We start from the raw sequence: 16,590 nt of genomic DNA, 5'->3' as shown, positions 1-16,590 counted from the left end.
AAAAAACGCTGTAAATACTTTATATTAGCCGTCTTTAGGCTGGTCGCATCACTCGTGGCTGCTTTCCAGCTGCATTACAAGTCTTCTGTGGGAGGGGACGTAATCTCCCTCTGACGTCAGAGGGAGATCACGTAGTCGCTCATCTCCTGTGCAGAAGACACCCGTCAGAGCTGGAATGCATCCGCGAATCACGTGACCGGCCTGAAGACAGCTGATACAGTATTTACAGCGCTCCTTTTTTAAATAAAACATACACGGTGTGCTATGCCAGCCTTTAATTTTTTGGGTTAACAAACTCTTTAAATACAAGCAGCATCAGGGGCCAACATTAAAGTCTGCATTGAAAAGCACAGGTTCCCTTCAACAAAAAGCATTTAACTGTAAAACCTTAAAAATGTAATTCACAAACTTTTCAAGTGAGAAGTCTCAGTCTCTTCAAGATTTCATGCACTGTATTTCCTATTGTACACATCAGACCCCATGGCATAAATTAGTGTTGGATCCCCCTCATTAGCACAGCTCCCAATACTAAAGGAGCAGTGAATGTCTGGGTTATCCTATTTGTCAGCAGACGTCATTACCAGTCAATGCACTTCTAGAGCAGGACTGGAAAACACAGAGATACTGCTGGGAGTCTGAGGTATACTGAAAACATACAGTGCTATCAGACCTTTTACTAGTCATCACAGACTTCCTTTAGTTTAAAATAATTTAGTATCTAACACAATGTTTAAAAAAAAAAAAAACGTACCCGAAGTCGGTAATCATCTACAGTCCAAATTCTGCTCGCAAAATCATTGGATGCAGCTAATAGGTAGGTGCCCTAAAAACAAATAAAAACATTTATACTGGTATGTATTAGGCATCTCGTGGTTTAAGATTTCTTTCTAGATTTAACTTGCAATAAAATTGTGGGAAAAAGTGTACAGTATCTAACGTGAAGAGCAAACAAATATATGCAGAATCAAACAGAAATGGGGGTTACTTACAGCACTATCAAATTCTATACTAGTAATTCCAGCATTGCTCCCCGTTAGCGAACTCTTTGCCTCGCATTTATCTGTAACGAGAAAGAATTTTAGCTTTAAGAAACTATTTTAGTCACAAGAAAAAGACATAATACAAGACAAACTTGAGGTCTCAGAATAAATATTTTAGATCATGCATGTCCTGTTCCCGTTCACCAAACTCCATATTTCACATTTATGTTGGAAAGCTCTTGCCGTTATGCATTGCAAATCTAAGAGATACATAAAGCAAGCTGTCCAAAAGTGTCAGCATTTCCTGGAAACTAAGCAAGGCATAACTTGAGCCTGATAAGTAAACAGGGACTGCTGGGAGTGTACTGGCTGCAGGGTGACAGAAGTGCAATCAGACCTTTTACAGTTCATCATAGACCACTAAATCTACTTCTCATTAAAAAGGGCAAAATTCAACAGAAAGTACCAAGAAGAAGAAGAAGAAAAAAAAAAAAAACACATTTACCTATTAAACAAAGACACTAACTAAAAAAAAACTTGTGTTAACTCTGCGCTCAGTGAAAATTACATATATCAAAAATTAATATATATATATATATATATATATATATATATATATATATATATATATATATATATATATATATATATATATATATATATATATATATATATATATATATATATATATATATATATATATATATATATATATATATATATATATATATATATATATCTCTGTAAAAACAGAAAGCAGCATCCACAAATACCCATTAACAGATATTAAATAATAATACAGAAAAAAAAAAAAAATACGCCATCTTAAAAAAAAAAAATCATCATAGAGGTCATGCATTTCATAATAAAGGTGCAAAATATGCTGTGGAGGTCACTGGTAAAGTGGAGGGATCTATCCGTAATTGCCAGAGACACTGGCTGCATTTTACACTTGGCTTTTGGAATATTTAAAAGTGGAATTTTTTTTCTCACTATTATTTAAAGTGGAGGTTCACCCTATAAAAAATTTCTAACAATACATACAGCCCAGTCCTGCATAAAATGACACCAACCTTTTTTTTTTCTTTGCCGTAGATATCGTTTAGCCGTGGAATCCACAGCGGCTTCCGGGTAGGGAATCCCGCGGGAGTGGGCGTTCCTATTGTCATGCCAATTGATTGACATGCTAAACGACGGCGCACACAGCGCGTCACGACTTCCCGAAGGAAGCTCGGCTCTATTCGGCGCCTGCGCACCGGTGCCGAATAGAGCCGAGCCGACCCGAGCTTCCTTCGGGAAGTCGTGACGCGCTGTGTGCGCCGTCGTTTAGCATGTCAATCAATTGGCATAACAATAGGAACGCCCACTCCCGCGGGATTCCCTACCCGGAAGCCGCGGTGAATTCCACGGCTAAACGATATCTACGGCAAAGAAAAAAAAAAGGTTAGTGTCATTTTATATGCAGGACTGGGCTGGATGTATGGTTAGAATTTTTTTATAGGGTGAACCTCCACTTTAAAGTGGTTGTAAACCTCAGAAATGAAATATGAACAAAGCATATCCCTTTATAGTGTGTACTTTTCTCAATCCAGAGCACGTCTGTCTGCCATCTCATTCCTCTTCTATCAGTAGTCACTTTCTGATAAGTTTTTCTGACACCATGAGAAAAATGGTGACGAGGAGTGCACAACCTATGATTGACAGGCTCAGCTCTTATCCTGTGTGATGGGGTGTCTGTCCCTTCCCTCCGATCAGCCCTCAGAGCTCTCCTCGCTGATCAAACTGGAGATCTCTGCCCTTCAGAGTGGAGAGTAAATTCTGCACTTTGAATGGATGCACTTGTTACTTTTTCTGCACATTTATTGTGAATCATACAATATATACATATGGATTCCTTAAAGTGATACTGCAACATATTTTCTGTATTTATTAATTTTTCTTTTATGTCTGACAGCACACCTGGCCCACGCACCTTGTAGGAAAATACATCTCACTCCTACAACGGCAAACAACGAAGACAGAGTAAAAACTAATCGCAAGACCTCATTTAGTGTGTTAAGAAAAACACAAGGAAATTAAAATTACCTGCAAATGTAATATTGTTCCCTCTACACTTTTTAATATAGTGATAAATCACGTGACTATGGAAAGCTGAATAAAGGACTTTCTAGGCAAAAATCAGCATCCAGATCCAAAATAACCCATAGCAGCTGGTGGCGTTTTATTAAAGTGGATGTAAACCCTCCATACACCCAGTGAATAGCCTCAGATGATACACAGGCATGAACCAAATATACCTACAAAGAAAACTACAAGCATAACGTGAAGGCATTTGTCACCAGGTCAGAACCCATCTTGGGCGCATGTGTATTCCCTTTAAAGTGAAGCACCATCTCTGTTTAACCCCCACACCCACTAGATACAGTACAAGGATTTTAACAAGCTTTGCTGTAGAGAATTGTTTATTTTCTGGAGATATTGCAAACATCCTTTTTAGCTAAATGATAAAGTGGTTTGGGTTTTTTTCTATTTTTATTTGCAAAGAATAGGCGACTGCAAAGCTCATCAAAGCAGCATGACAAAGTAACTACAACAGTTACTACAACAGTTACCCTCAAACAATTAACTACCTAGCATAGGCTAGACTCAAGGGATGTGTAAGCAAACAGATTTACAAAAACATTCAAGATAAAATTAGCATATTCAGTAATTTGCTCATAAGGCAGTTATCATAGGTAGGTTTTCTTGTGCAAGAGATTGTTTTAACCTTCCAGAAAGCTTGAAGGTAACTTCTAAACCTTCCCAGGCACTTTTAGAAGCATCATAGAAAAGTTGTATACAACAGTAAATGTCTTCTTTTTATGCCAACTGGATAAGTGTGAACTTACCTCCAATAACCTCCCACAGTTTCACCCGCCTGTCCATTCCGCCTGTTGCCAATAACCGAGAGCCTGGGCTGAACCGGACAGCATTAACTTCTCCATCATGGGCATCCTTTGTCAAGTTATTTGGAAACAAATTATGGGGACGTCAATAATAACTCATGACTACATTTAAAAGCTTTTCAGAAAACAGCAAATACATTGTCACTAAACATAAATCCTCATCAAAGGGACATCCAAAAAAAAACAGGTTCCTAAATTCTCATACTTTGATGGACCTGGGATGTTTACCACCAACTTTATCTATGTAGCCGAGTGCTGTCTCTTATCTTACATTATTTGTTATTTCAGTGGAGAAAAGGTTAACTGCATTGTGGGAAATTGGGCTACAGGTTAGCTTGGTGCCGAAGATAACACGACAAAACTTTATTCCAAGCTTATTAAATGGCAATAAACTGAGACTTTAACATAAGCATCCACCGATTATTATAAAAGTGTATTTTACAGTGGAATGGTGTTTTATATGCATTGAACGCTAATATTGGCAATATCGTATATTACTCGAGTATAAGCCGACCCAAATGTAAGCCGAGGCACCTAATTTTAGCACTAAAAAAAAAATGGGAAAACTTATTGACTCCTGCATGCCTCACTGTGCCCATGACGAGACTGACGTTTAACATGGGAGTCTATGGAAGGGGTGCCCGGGTTTGAAATAAAAAAACGGTGCTCCCCAGCTGTAGGTCCCCCAGACAACAAACTTTGCAACCTTGTAGAGGAGAAATGGGGCTATACGTGTGCCAAGGTCCGGGTCCAGGGGACCTACGACAGGCCATTACCGGGTCCCCAAAGTCTAGGAGATCAGGCACAAGAAGGCGACTCGAGTATAAGCAGAGGGGGGCATTTTCAGCACAAAAACAAAATGTGCTGAAAAACTTGGCTTATACTCGAGTATATACAGTACATATATAAAATAAAAAAACACGCAGAGGTCTCAGATTGAAAACTCATAATTGATCATGCACTGCAAAAGATTCCACCTGCACTCCCCAGTCTCCTTAAAAATGTATGTGGGATTACCGCTTCAGCTGCATTACCTTATACTTCAGGTAACACTGCATAACGAGTATCCAACTATGTCAGCAGTCTCCAGTGCCATATACAACACAACTAGAGTGATATGGGGCAAAAACAGAGTCTGCTGGGAGATGAATGGGCTGTGAGAGAATCAGAGTGCCATCAGACCTTTTACAACTCATCACTGACCTCCCTCGCTTCACAGTGAAGCAAGATCCTAAATAAATAAATCACAATAATAGCCAAGATGTTCAAATACTTGGCAAACCAAGAAATGTAGACAAACAGCTATGACTACTTACAAATATGTGGAGAGCAGAAACTGGAACTCGTACTTCCTGATTCCCACCAGCCTGAGCATCTGCACAGTCTTGGGATGATGGAAAGGAGGGTATAGACCGTCTCCTGAAAAAGAGATTAGCATATGTTAAGAATGATAGACTGTACCACACTCCCTTATATCCTAACAAAAGAAGGTGGTAAACTCCTCCCGAATAATAAATGAGGCCCAGCCTACTTTTCTCTTCCCTTTCAGTGCAGATTTTGAAACAAAAGGTGATCAGAATACAGAGGGGAAAAAAAAGCTAAAAATTATATTAAATAATCATGCCCTTGGAATAATTTAAACTGCGTACTTAAATATACATTGGACCAGGCTACTTTCAAGTTTATAAATTAAATAATTCCAAGAATTTATAAAAGAACAGCAAAAAGTCAGTCAATGGCAGTTTTAATTTATTATTTCTCCCTAGGTCTTTAAAAATAATTCCAGCCTTATCTGTACATATACTAAATATTACACTTGGAGCTAACCAGGCCTGTTCACACCTGCAAATCCATCCATAACTACGATGAGTTTGCTACAATATTAAATTAAATGCTGTCTTTTTAAAAAAACAAAAAACAGCAATATTCTCAGATAATTCATAGAAGCAACCCATTCAGTCAAAACGTTCACATCTAAATCAGGGATGCAAACTCATATCTTTAATTACATAAAAAGCAAGACTAATGTCCGCAGGCAGGTACAATACGTACTTGTTGATTTTTAAGGCAAATTGAACTTGTGTAACTAGCAAGACACCTCCAACACCGAGAAAAAGCTTTAGCTGCTCAATATTACTAAGTAGTAAAGACGTTTATAAAACTGAAATGGTCATCGATATTTTGAGACCTCAACCACACAGGTGTACTACAGCGTACACCCACTAGAGGGCTGTGTTAGCCCACACAGGAATGCATAGGTGTTCTGTGCATCCCCATGTAGGCAGTCCTATTAACGCTGCTCACATTTTAACAGCCATGCAGGTTCAAGGCACCAAACATACACTTGTCTGCATTCTGGATTGAGAACCCACATCGCTGTCAAAATGGGAGCAGCGGCTGTTTCCATGCAGACGCTGCGTCCAAACTGACATGACCAGGACTGCCTAAACAGGAATGTACAGAATACCTGCGCATCCCCTTGTGGGCAAACACAGCCCTCATGGGGGTGTACACTGTAGGATGCCTGTGTGAATGAGGCTTTAAACTTAATTTTTTCATGGCTGCATATAAAGCAGCAAGAAACTTAAAGTGTTACCAAACCAGGACCTGCATTCACTATATTTGGTCTCCCACAGTACACAGAACATGGAAATGCAATAATTTTAGTAAATATAAAACTGCTAAAATACCTTTTCCCTTTAGCAGTTAGAGCAGTCTTGCGACTTCTATCAGTGTCTGGTTAAAGCTAGTAGGAGAAGTTTTCATTCTCTCCCGATTCCCCTGAGGATGCAGGACCCCTGACGCTCTGTCTAAACAGTGCGGATTTGTCCTGTGCTGATCACATGCACTCTCCCAAGAAAATAAATAAATGAAATAACTCTCTAACAATACACAGCAAACTAAGCATGTGCAGATTGCCCCCCAAGGCTCTGTTCTATCAAGAGATGGTTTGGGGACTGTGGAAGAAGGGGAGGATCAGAGAAGACAGGATCAAACAGACTTTTTTTTTTTTTTTACACAATTCAGAGGATTAACCCCTTAGGTTCCACATTGAGTATAACAAGCATGCTTTACTGCATATACAGACCTACAATAGATACATTTTGCTGTTCTGGGTTTATTAACATTTTCAAGTATCATGGATGGGTGCTGAAATCAGGAAAAACTCCAGCCAGGAATATTGGGTATGGGTAAATAATAATTAGACCATACCATCTAGGCCAAATTCATGACACACAGCTGACAGTACATCATACTGTGTAAATCCCAATTCTGACACAGAGCTGGCAGAAGATCTGTCACCAAACATTTATATGTGGGAGGGTAACGTGGATAAGCAAAAATGTTCTGTCTTTTTTACCAACTGCATTTACCCACAGCCCTTAGGTGGAGTTTTTCTTTAATTCAGAATAAACAGAGTGAGTATATTACTTCTATCTGCAAATGGAAAGGGAAAGGGAAAGATTAAGGAAGAACACAACCATCATTCCCTACACACTACAGGAATTAGAATGATAGAAGAGTGAGGAAAGCAAGATTCACCTGGCAGTGTCAGAATGATGACCCAAGAGGGGAGACTCAGACAGGCTGTAGGGAGAGTTCAGAGGTCAGCCATACACAGGAAGGGCAGGGAGGGAAGCAGGAAACAGAAGATAGAAATTAACTCTTTGGGCACAAAGAATGGTACTCAATCCTGACAACCCCAAGCTATTCAAAATCGGTTTCATGTGGATTTTAAAAGGAACCTGGTGGGAGGTCCTTACCGCCAAAACGGCTCCTGATCCTTAAAGCTAAAGTCCAGGCAGATATAAAAGATACAAATTAATGCAGCTTTGTATTAATACATCAAATATATATTTTCAAATGCAAGCAGTGTAATTACCTGAAACTGGCTTAGTATCAAGCCTTCTGCAGTCTCTGTACAGCAGAACTAAGACCAGGAGAGGGAGAAGCAGCACAAGGAGCCAGTCTGTTGTTCTGCAGTACTCATATACCAACATGCTGATAGGAGAAAGCAGAATGACAAAGATATATGTTCATCAGCCTTCTGCTTCTCCTTTCACAGTCATGGGTTGGACAGTTATGGCCTTGGAGAGAGGACAGGGCCTGTTAGGGCCCTTTCACATGTACGGACCGTATATCCGCATTTTCATCCGTCCGTTTGCGGGTGAAAACAGGACATACATGGGTCCCTATGTGATTACGGGTGTCAGCGGATGAACATCCGCTGACACTCGTAATTTGTCCACCTCCGCAAAGATCAGCATTTGCGGACAGAAGAAATCCTATTTTCCTTCCGTCTGCCGGATCGGATGCACACAGACATACGGTCCGTGTTCATCCGATTCCCCATAGGGGGGAGTGGAGGAAAGACAGGGCGGTCACTGCACAGTGTGCGGGGACCGCCCTGTCAGCTGCCAGCTCAGCGGGGATTTTACGGAGGATCCCCGCTGAGCTTTGCGGACACACGGAGCGGATCATTACTAATCCGCCCCGTGTGAAAGGGCCCTGTTACTTAAAGGTGAACCCCAAGCACATTTAAAAAAATAGAAGCTCTGTATTAATAAATAATTAAATTATTTTTTAATCAGAAAAGTTGAAGAAAGACCACAGTTAGCCTATGCAACAAAACATTAAATACATTTTTAACTCAAGCAGTGTAGGTACCTGAATTTGAACTGGCATTAGCCTCCTGCAGTCCCTGCACAGTAGAGCTCAGACTAGAAACAAGGATCCAATCAGTTCATTTGTAGGCAAGGGGAGAGCCCAATGACACAAGGCCAAGCTCTTGGGTCTGTTTCTCGTCAAACGTTGGGGGTGTGGGAGAGACCAGTAAGTGCTCAGAAGTGGGGGGGGGGGGGGTCTGTGCTGTAGAGCAGACTGATGCAACTCTCAGAACTGAACGGCCAAATTCTTTGGCAAAAAAACAGGATTGTCGTACTAATCGTAAAATCCTTTTCTTGCGAGTCTAAGGGACGCGCGAATTGTCAGAACTCTCAACTGGGAGGTTATACGGTTGCCTACCTGAGAAGCAGAAGCTGGTGACAAAAAATAAATAAATAAATCTATTGGCTAACAAAGCACACAACCATCAAGCTTCAGATTTGTAGCAAAGCAGTACTTAGGGCATGAAAATAAACAGAATGCAGGGACCCATGTCCCTCTGTGGACTCCAAGAAAGATTTTACAGCAAGTTTAAAAATCCTATTTTCTTTCACATCCATTGAGGGACACAATAATTCTTATACGGTTGTACAAGATGTATACTAAAATGTCCAAAAGCAGTCCAACATAGGGGTGGGCAACAGATCAACAAAGGCGAATATTTGTACAAGCAACAGGAAGGCCTCTTGCACACGATACTCCTGTTTGAGCATCTTTCTGACGTTTTCTTTCCTATGCATTTGTTCTGCAGTATGTAAATGGTCATTTGCGCACAATCGCACATATTTGAGTGCATTGCATGCATGAGGCGTAAATTACTGACCAAAAATGCAGATTTTTCAATTAGATTTTTACTTAGGAATGCACGGTGCTTGTTTACACGCCTGTGTGCATAGGCACATTACAATGACAGGCTGTATTTTAGCTCAGTAAAAACATCCAGCATGCAACTGGCTATTACTGGTCACTCTTGTGAGGTATGAACTCTTTTTACTGTCCACCAAATGCATTAGATGGCCCTACTGGACAACAATAAGGCGGCAAGAGGCTAGTGAGAAATGTGACCAAAAAGCTGTCCCCATGTGCCCCCATAGGTTAATGATTTTTGCCGCAGTGAACGTGTCTATCCTAAGGATTGGGAGTCAAGAATTTCCCACATATTCCCTTAAAAAAAAAGGGGTGACAAACTCACATCATCAAATCAAATGTTCTATTTAGTAGACCTTTGCATACTCCAGGGCCATCATCCTTAAACTTGTTTCAGTACTTTCCAAGTCGATTAAGGCCCCTTTCACATGTATACGACTTCAAAGTCGTGCGATTAAGCGGCCGCGATTTGGGATCAGTACAACTTCAACTTTGCAACAACTTTGGCATTAACCAATGAAAACATACATGGTGTGAGGCTATTCCTTTTCCTGCCACCGCAGTTGTCATTGCTGCTGCAGCAGTAGCAGCAGTGCATGAGGAAGAAGAGGAGGAGAAGCGGAGGCAGAGAAAACGTCGATATTGGGTACATCCCATCACTGCCAATCGTGAAGATAGGGGTCAATTTTGGGTCCTCTATAATGAAGAATGACAAGAATGTTCCTTACATTTGTGATCAGTGAGAAGAATGTTCCGTACATTGGTGGTCAGTGGGAAGAATGTCCCTTACACTGGTGGTCAGTGGGAAGAATGTCCCTTACACTGGTGGTCAGTGGGAAGAATGTCCCTTACACTGGTGGTCAGTGGGAAGAATGTCCCTTACATTGGTGATCAGTGGGAAGAATGTCCCTTACATTGGTGATCAGTGGGAAGAATGATCCTTACATTAGTGGTCAGTGAGAAGAATGTTCCTTACATTGGTGATCAGTGAGAAGAATGTTCCTTACATTGGTGATCAGTGAGAAGAATGTTCCTTACATTGGTGATCAGTGGGAAGAATGTTCCTTACATTGGTGATCAGTGGGAAGAATGTCCCTTACATTGGTGATCAGTGGGAAGAATGATCCTTACATTGGTGGTCAGTGGGAAGAATGCTCCTTACATTGGTGGTCAGTGGGAAGAATGCTCCTTACATTGGTGGTCAGTGGGAAGAATGTCCCCTTCATTGGTGATCAGTGGGAAGAATGTTCCTTACATTGGTGATTGGTGGGAAGAATGTTCTTTACATTGGTGGTCAGTTGGAAGAATGCTCCTTACATTGGTGGTCAGTGGGAAGAATGTTCCTTACATTGGTGGTCAGTGGGAAGAATGCTCCTTACATTGGTGTCAGTTGGAAGAATGCTCCTTACATTGGTGATCAGTGGGAAGAATGTCCCTTACATTGGTGATCAGTGGGAAGAATGATCCTTACATTGGTGGTCAGTGGGAAGAATGCTCCTTACATTGGTGGTCAGTGGGAAGAATGCTCCTTACATTGGTGGTCAGTGGGAAGAATGTCCCCTTCATTGGTGATCAGTGGGAAGAATGTTCCTTACATTGGTGATTGGTGGGAAGAATGTTCTTTACATTGGTGGTCAGTGGGAAGAATGCTCCTTACATTGGTGGTCAGTGGGAAGAATGTTCCTTACATTGGTGGTCAGTGGGAAGAATGCTCCTTACATTGGTGTCAGTTGGAAGAATGCTCCTTACATTGGTGATCAGTGGGAAGAATGTCCCTTACATTGGTGATCAGTGGGAAGAATGATCCTTACATTGGTGGTCAGTGGGAAGAATGCTCCTTACATTGGTGGTCAGTGGGAAGAATGCTCCTTACATTGGTGGTCAGTGGGAAGAATGTCCCCTTCATTGGTGATCAGTGGGAAGAATGTTCCTTACATTGGTGATTGGTGGGAAGAATGTTCTTTACATTGGTGGTCAGTGGGAAGAATGTTCCTTACATTGGTGGTCTTAACTTTTTTAGCTGGCTCCTAGATTCCAAGCAAATTTGTCAAACCCTGTGTTAATGGTAGTAGTAGATTACAAAGATTGACATAAGTCAGGACAAAAGTGCATATCCTGAAACCCATAAAAAAAAAAAGCTGAATTTTCCTTTGGCGTTTTGAATGAGAGATCAGTGAAATGAAAGTATGCTTGATCAAAAGTTAAAGCCATCTCTCTTTTTCAGCCAGTACAGTGAAAATATATGCATATCTGGAATTAAACCAAACCACCGTCTTTAACAAAAGAACAAATAGTTCCTTAAATGTATACACTTTGAAGACTTTGAAAGCTACAGAAACATCAGTCACAGCAATGTTCTGCACAAACTGGGTCTTGTTCTACTCTTCAGCACTACTTCGATATGCAGCCTGTACAAACAGTAGTGAATTGGTCTTTCATCTTCTATATTAGACCACCATGGAAATAATAATCTCTAGATCACAGGGATGTCATACAGGAAAAGTGCAGACCTACCCGAAAATATTAGTGATAGAATCCAGAAGGCCTCCTACGCCAGGCTGAGAGAGTCTCTTACTAGAGGGGGCAGAGGAATAAGCCAAATCATCAGTAAGATTCAAACTCAAAATAATCCCTGCAACTCATATATGAATGGCCACAAACCCTACAAGACACCAAGACAACATTCAGCTACAGGCAAGACAAACTAAAGAGCTAGTATGAAATGGATCCTACATGAAATGCCAAAGTGTACGTTTGTAGGCAACATACATGCAGGTTAGTTACTATGTAAAGCATATATGAATGACAGAGGAAAGAAGCTGTCAACAAGGAACAGAAATAAATTCACTCCCTGCCATCACAACCTAAAGAAATCTCACCAGGAACGCAACAAACTAGTGGAAATGTACATTTCAATACAGAACTTTCACATTTAACTTAAATTCTGTATTCATATGATTTTTTCTTAATCAAGTTTTCAGAATACATTGCATATTTAGCAAGGACAATGATATACTAGCTAAAGATTTAAAAGCTTAGTAACACTTATCTACAATACACATTCATTTATTTTTACTTCTACCGAGTACACAGAGCATATAGGGTCATTTTTCAAACATGAAGGGACTACATTAAAGAAGGGGGAGATGACGCAAAGGGAAATACTAGAGTGCAAATTGAGTGAAAGATTTGAGTCTGCCGACATGTTCAAAATGGCAGCACCCAGCAGCAGGACTTTTGGATGTCTACATAAGGGAGGCTTGTATAGGTAAATAATGTTCGAAACACGTTAAATATAGATATAACATTATAGGGATATTTTTGTTGGAATTAATGGTTTTGCGATAGGGTCTCTTTAACCATCTACTTGGACATTTAAGCTTAACCTTTCCATACAAGAATGTGGCATCCTGCACAGAATAATTTGGGAGCTACAGCCGACTTACCAAGAGAGTAAAAATATGGCACCAGGACATCTTGGCATTAAAATTGTATTTAATACATCAAATCATAAAAAGCAATCATTCCTAAAAATGTACATGTTTCAGCCGCCTTCATAAGCCTAAGGCCCCTTTCACATGGTCGGGCCGTTCAGGTCCGCCTGTCAGTTTTGTCGGCGGACCTGAACGGCCGCTCCATACAATCTTATGGAGCGTCGGATGTCAACGGAGACATGTCCTCTGACATCCGACCCCATCCAATCATGATAAGTCCCCATCTGTCCATGGCGGATCGGATTGAATGAAAGTTGATGAAAACGGACATGCTGTCCGTTTTCATCAGATCTCTCCATAGGAGACAGCGGCGCTGCACAAGCCCCTCCATGATCAGTGAGCAGAGAGGGACTTGTTATCCGCCGGCTCACTGGAGATCAGTGGAGAGATCTCCCGCTGAGCTGGCAGACTCCGCTGAGACGGAGTCCGCCTAGTGTGAAAGGGGCCTTACTCAGAATATGATTATGACCAAGACCTATTTATGAGGATGAAACGTGTCAATTTTGGGGAATTTATTCCTTTTGGTGGATTAAAGATATACATTTTTTTATAGCAAGACATCCTGGTGCCAGATTTTAACGCTCGTCGCTGGGTTTTGGACATTCAGTACCATGTCCAATCTTAACCGGATTTTGGGGTTGTAGCACTTTCTTTGTTGCTCCAGCTGACTTATCACTAGAGGAGCTCCTTGGGCAAACAAAAATCTGCCATTTACTAGCATTTACACCTTAAAATGAATTGTGGCTGCAGTAAATGCACCAATAGATAAAAGAGGATCGTCACCCAATAATGATGATTTTGACTACTATATATATATATATATATATATATATATATATATATATATATATATATATATATATATATATAAATATTTTTTTCAAGGCTGGTATTAGGGGTGTCTGCTACACAGATATTTACATCACATAAGCTTGCATGTCTATACACACTTTAGTTTTTATTGAAAAGTCGCCTCTTCCCAAGTTTGTTCCCAACAAAATTCCCATTTATTGCACTTTCTGCTTTGCAGAAAGATTATTTTGAATGGCAAACTTCAAGTCCTGCATTTTGGATTCTTGATTGGGGAACAATTTTTCAATACACTTCAATGGGACACATTGGTTGGAACACATTCTGGAGGAAAACAATGTTATGGTGTCCTTGCATTTTGCTTGCACTGTAAACTGCAGCAATACAAATGACAACACCCCTGGTAAAATGAAAACGTGTGAGGCGTAGTACTGCAGGAATGGGAATCAAAAAAGGCCTATAGATGATATGTGCACATAGGTTGGCATTTGTGTCTGTATGGCATGCATTCAGTTAAGAGCTGAACACAAAACGAAACAGGCCATTCTCGAGAGTTAAAATAAGACAACTAATAAGATTACTTAAAAAAAAAAAAAAAACAACACACATTAGTAACAAACTACAACACCATGCAGTCGCTCCGATTTGAGGACACAATGGACAAGTAAACTTCCTATCTACAGTATAAACATACAATGAGTCCCCACTCACCTGGAGATTCGCCCAATTGGTGGTGCTGCTGCAGCATCCCCCGAGGCATCAGCATTATCATTTAACACCTCTATATCATCATCTCTGCAGGAGGGGAAATACACACCCGATGTTAAACTAACCAGCCCAGTGAAGCTTTACACCAAGCAGCTATGTTAGCATATCAATATGCACAGCCATTTAGAAACAGAAGCGTGTTTTAGTACTCAAGTTATACAATTGAAGTTATACAAGGGTGGATAAAAACAGTGGCAGACAGGAAAACAGCAAATTTAAATTAGAAACAGTATTCTTCACATTCTAGTAAACGTACAACTTTATTTTGTTTCTAAACCATACATACAATACAAAAATAAAAGGAAACAAACAGTTCACAAACAAAAACACTCGCTATTATGAAAGCTGCTTGGTAGCTGTGTTCCAAAAAACTGTGTATTTGGCAGACTTGTGCATTATCCTTTGGCTGTACCAAGTTTGGCACTGCAGTCATGTGACCTTGTTAAATATTATGGAGAAGATTCCTTTTCAGGTGCTATTGATCTATTATATTCCAATGGCAAAATAGAAAAGATTTGTGCGATAGAAAATGGATGAAGAATTCTGTTCCATTGACCAACATTTCTTGCCAATAAATAAAATATGTTTTCTTTTAAAGCACACTTTATTGGTAGGATGCGTCCCCCGCCATAACACTCCAATTAGTGCTCTCTGCCATTGGCTGAAATTGCTGATCGGGAGTTGATCAGGTGCTGTTTTATCAGCATGTACGTCCGACAGTAGCCGGCCGAACTTTTGTCAGGCAGACTGACATACACACGGGCCGAATACCAGCAGTTTTTTTTTGAACAGGCCATTGTCGTCTGACATTCGGCCCATGTGCACCCAGCTTTAGCCCTGGTTCACACTGGGTACGATTTGGAACGATTTGAGATGCGATTTGACATGTCAAATCGCATCTCAAATCGGCGGCAATTGTCGGCAATGGCACTGTCCTAATCAGTGCGAGGTAGCATCTGCGATTTCAAAAAGTAGTTCCTGTACTACTTTTTGCGATTTCGGGCCGCGATTTACATTAAATTGCGGCCGAAATTGCGGCAAAATCGCGCATTTTACCGCGATTTTGAATTCGCAGCAGTGTGAACCTAGGCTTAGACCAAGTTCACACTACAACGATCACAGACATTGCATGTGATTCGCACCCGCACTGCCGATCACATGCAATGTCTGTGCGATGCAAGCTCAGCCATACAGTTGTATGGCTGAACTCACATTGGATTTGCAGACAGACAAAAAAGTGCAGGGACTCTTCCGCCCCCCCCCCCCTGGAATCGAATCGCATGGGTGTTCTCACCCATGCAATCCGATTTCTGTGCGAATCCACAGTTAAAACTGCGATCTGTGAAATGATCTGGGGGTGTCACTCCCACGCATGCACGAGGCCCTGAAGAAATGCCACGGGTGGCAATTCCTTCAGAGCGCATGCGGCAGTGATGTCACTGGCTGCATGTACACCAAATATCTCCTAAACTGTGCAGGTTTATGATATATTTAGACTACCGACAGGGGTAAGCCTTATTATAGGCTTACCTATAGATAAAAGCAACAGATGGAAGTTTACTTCCACTTTAAAAAATAAAGTGATTGTTGCCCTACATGGTAAAATTGACTTCCCCTGAACAAAGATATTTACATGCTGATTTCCTGTTAACCTGGACAAGAACGCCTCATTAGATGATCATACTTACTGCTCCACAGACAGAGGTTCCTTGGCAGCATCAGCCAGTTCCTTCTGAAGTCGTGCCTGTCTCCTCCTACAGAATTAAAAAAAATATATATATATAGTTAGTAAGTATAGTAATGTCACTTGTGTCAAATGATATACTATGAAGCCTGACGTTATCTCAAATCACCTATAATCTTAACTTCCCTAACTTATTAGTGATGTAATCCCAAGAGCATCTTGTATACAAGAGCTAAAAGTGAACTCCTAAACAACTTATTTTCCCTCTCACCTCTTCTCGATTGGAACAAGCAGTGAGCATTGGTAGCATTCATATGCACACTAAACATCCCAAAGCTTTGAGTTCATCTTGGAAGCAATTAACAGGTGGGCTACAT

General features: G+C 40.7%; 1 protein-coding gene and 3 non-coding genes across 8 annotated transcripts in view; all 4 read right to left on the bottom strand.

The window, feature by feature from the left end:
* The window catches only part of ATG16L1 (autophagy related 16 like 1), a 71,957-nt gene that overhangs the window by 30,755 nt on the left and 24,612 nt on the right, over positions 1–16,590 (bottom strand). Inside the window, exons 6-13 of one of the 5 annotated variants that reach the window (XM_040348956.1) lie at positions 16,218–16,283; positions 14,473–14,556; positions 11,972–12,031; positions 7,469–7,513; positions 5,242–5,344; positions 3,869–3,974; positions 990–1,060; positions 752–823 (exon numbers count right to left, since the gene is read on the bottom strand). In XM_040348956.1, the coding sequence (XP_040204890.1) occupies positions 752–823; positions 990–1,060; positions 3,869–3,974; positions 5,242–5,344; positions 7,469–7,513; positions 11,972–12,031; positions 14,473–14,556; positions 16,218–16,283 (607 nt within the window). The remainder of the gene's footprint in view (positions 1–751; positions 824–989; positions 1,061–3,868; positions 3,975–5,241; positions 5,345–7,468; positions 7,514–11,971; positions 12,032–14,472; positions 14,557–16,217; positions 16,284–16,590) is intronic. The other 4 variants (XM_040348957.1, XM_040348958.1, XM_040348959.1 and 1 more) reach the window with 4 other exon arrangements.
* LOC120938435 lies at positions 423–692 on the bottom strand. Its single transcript, XR_005749052.1, has one exon.
* LOC120938433 lies at positions 1,137–1,399 on the bottom strand. The gene has a single exon (XR_005749050.1).
* On the bottom strand, positions 4,853–5,129 carry LOC120938434. The gene has a single exon (XR_005749051.1).

The sequence above is a fragment of the Rana temporaria genome, chromosome 4 (genome assembly GCF_905171775.1).
Source record: "Rana temporaria chromosome 4, aRanTem1.1, whole genome shotgun sequence".
In the NCBI taxonomy this organism is placed as follows: domain Eukaryota; kingdom Metazoa; phylum Chordata; class Amphibia; order Anura; family Ranidae; genus Rana; species Rana temporaria.
Note: the sequence above shows the minus strand (reverse complement) of the source record. Positions and strands in the feature narration are given on the sequence as shown.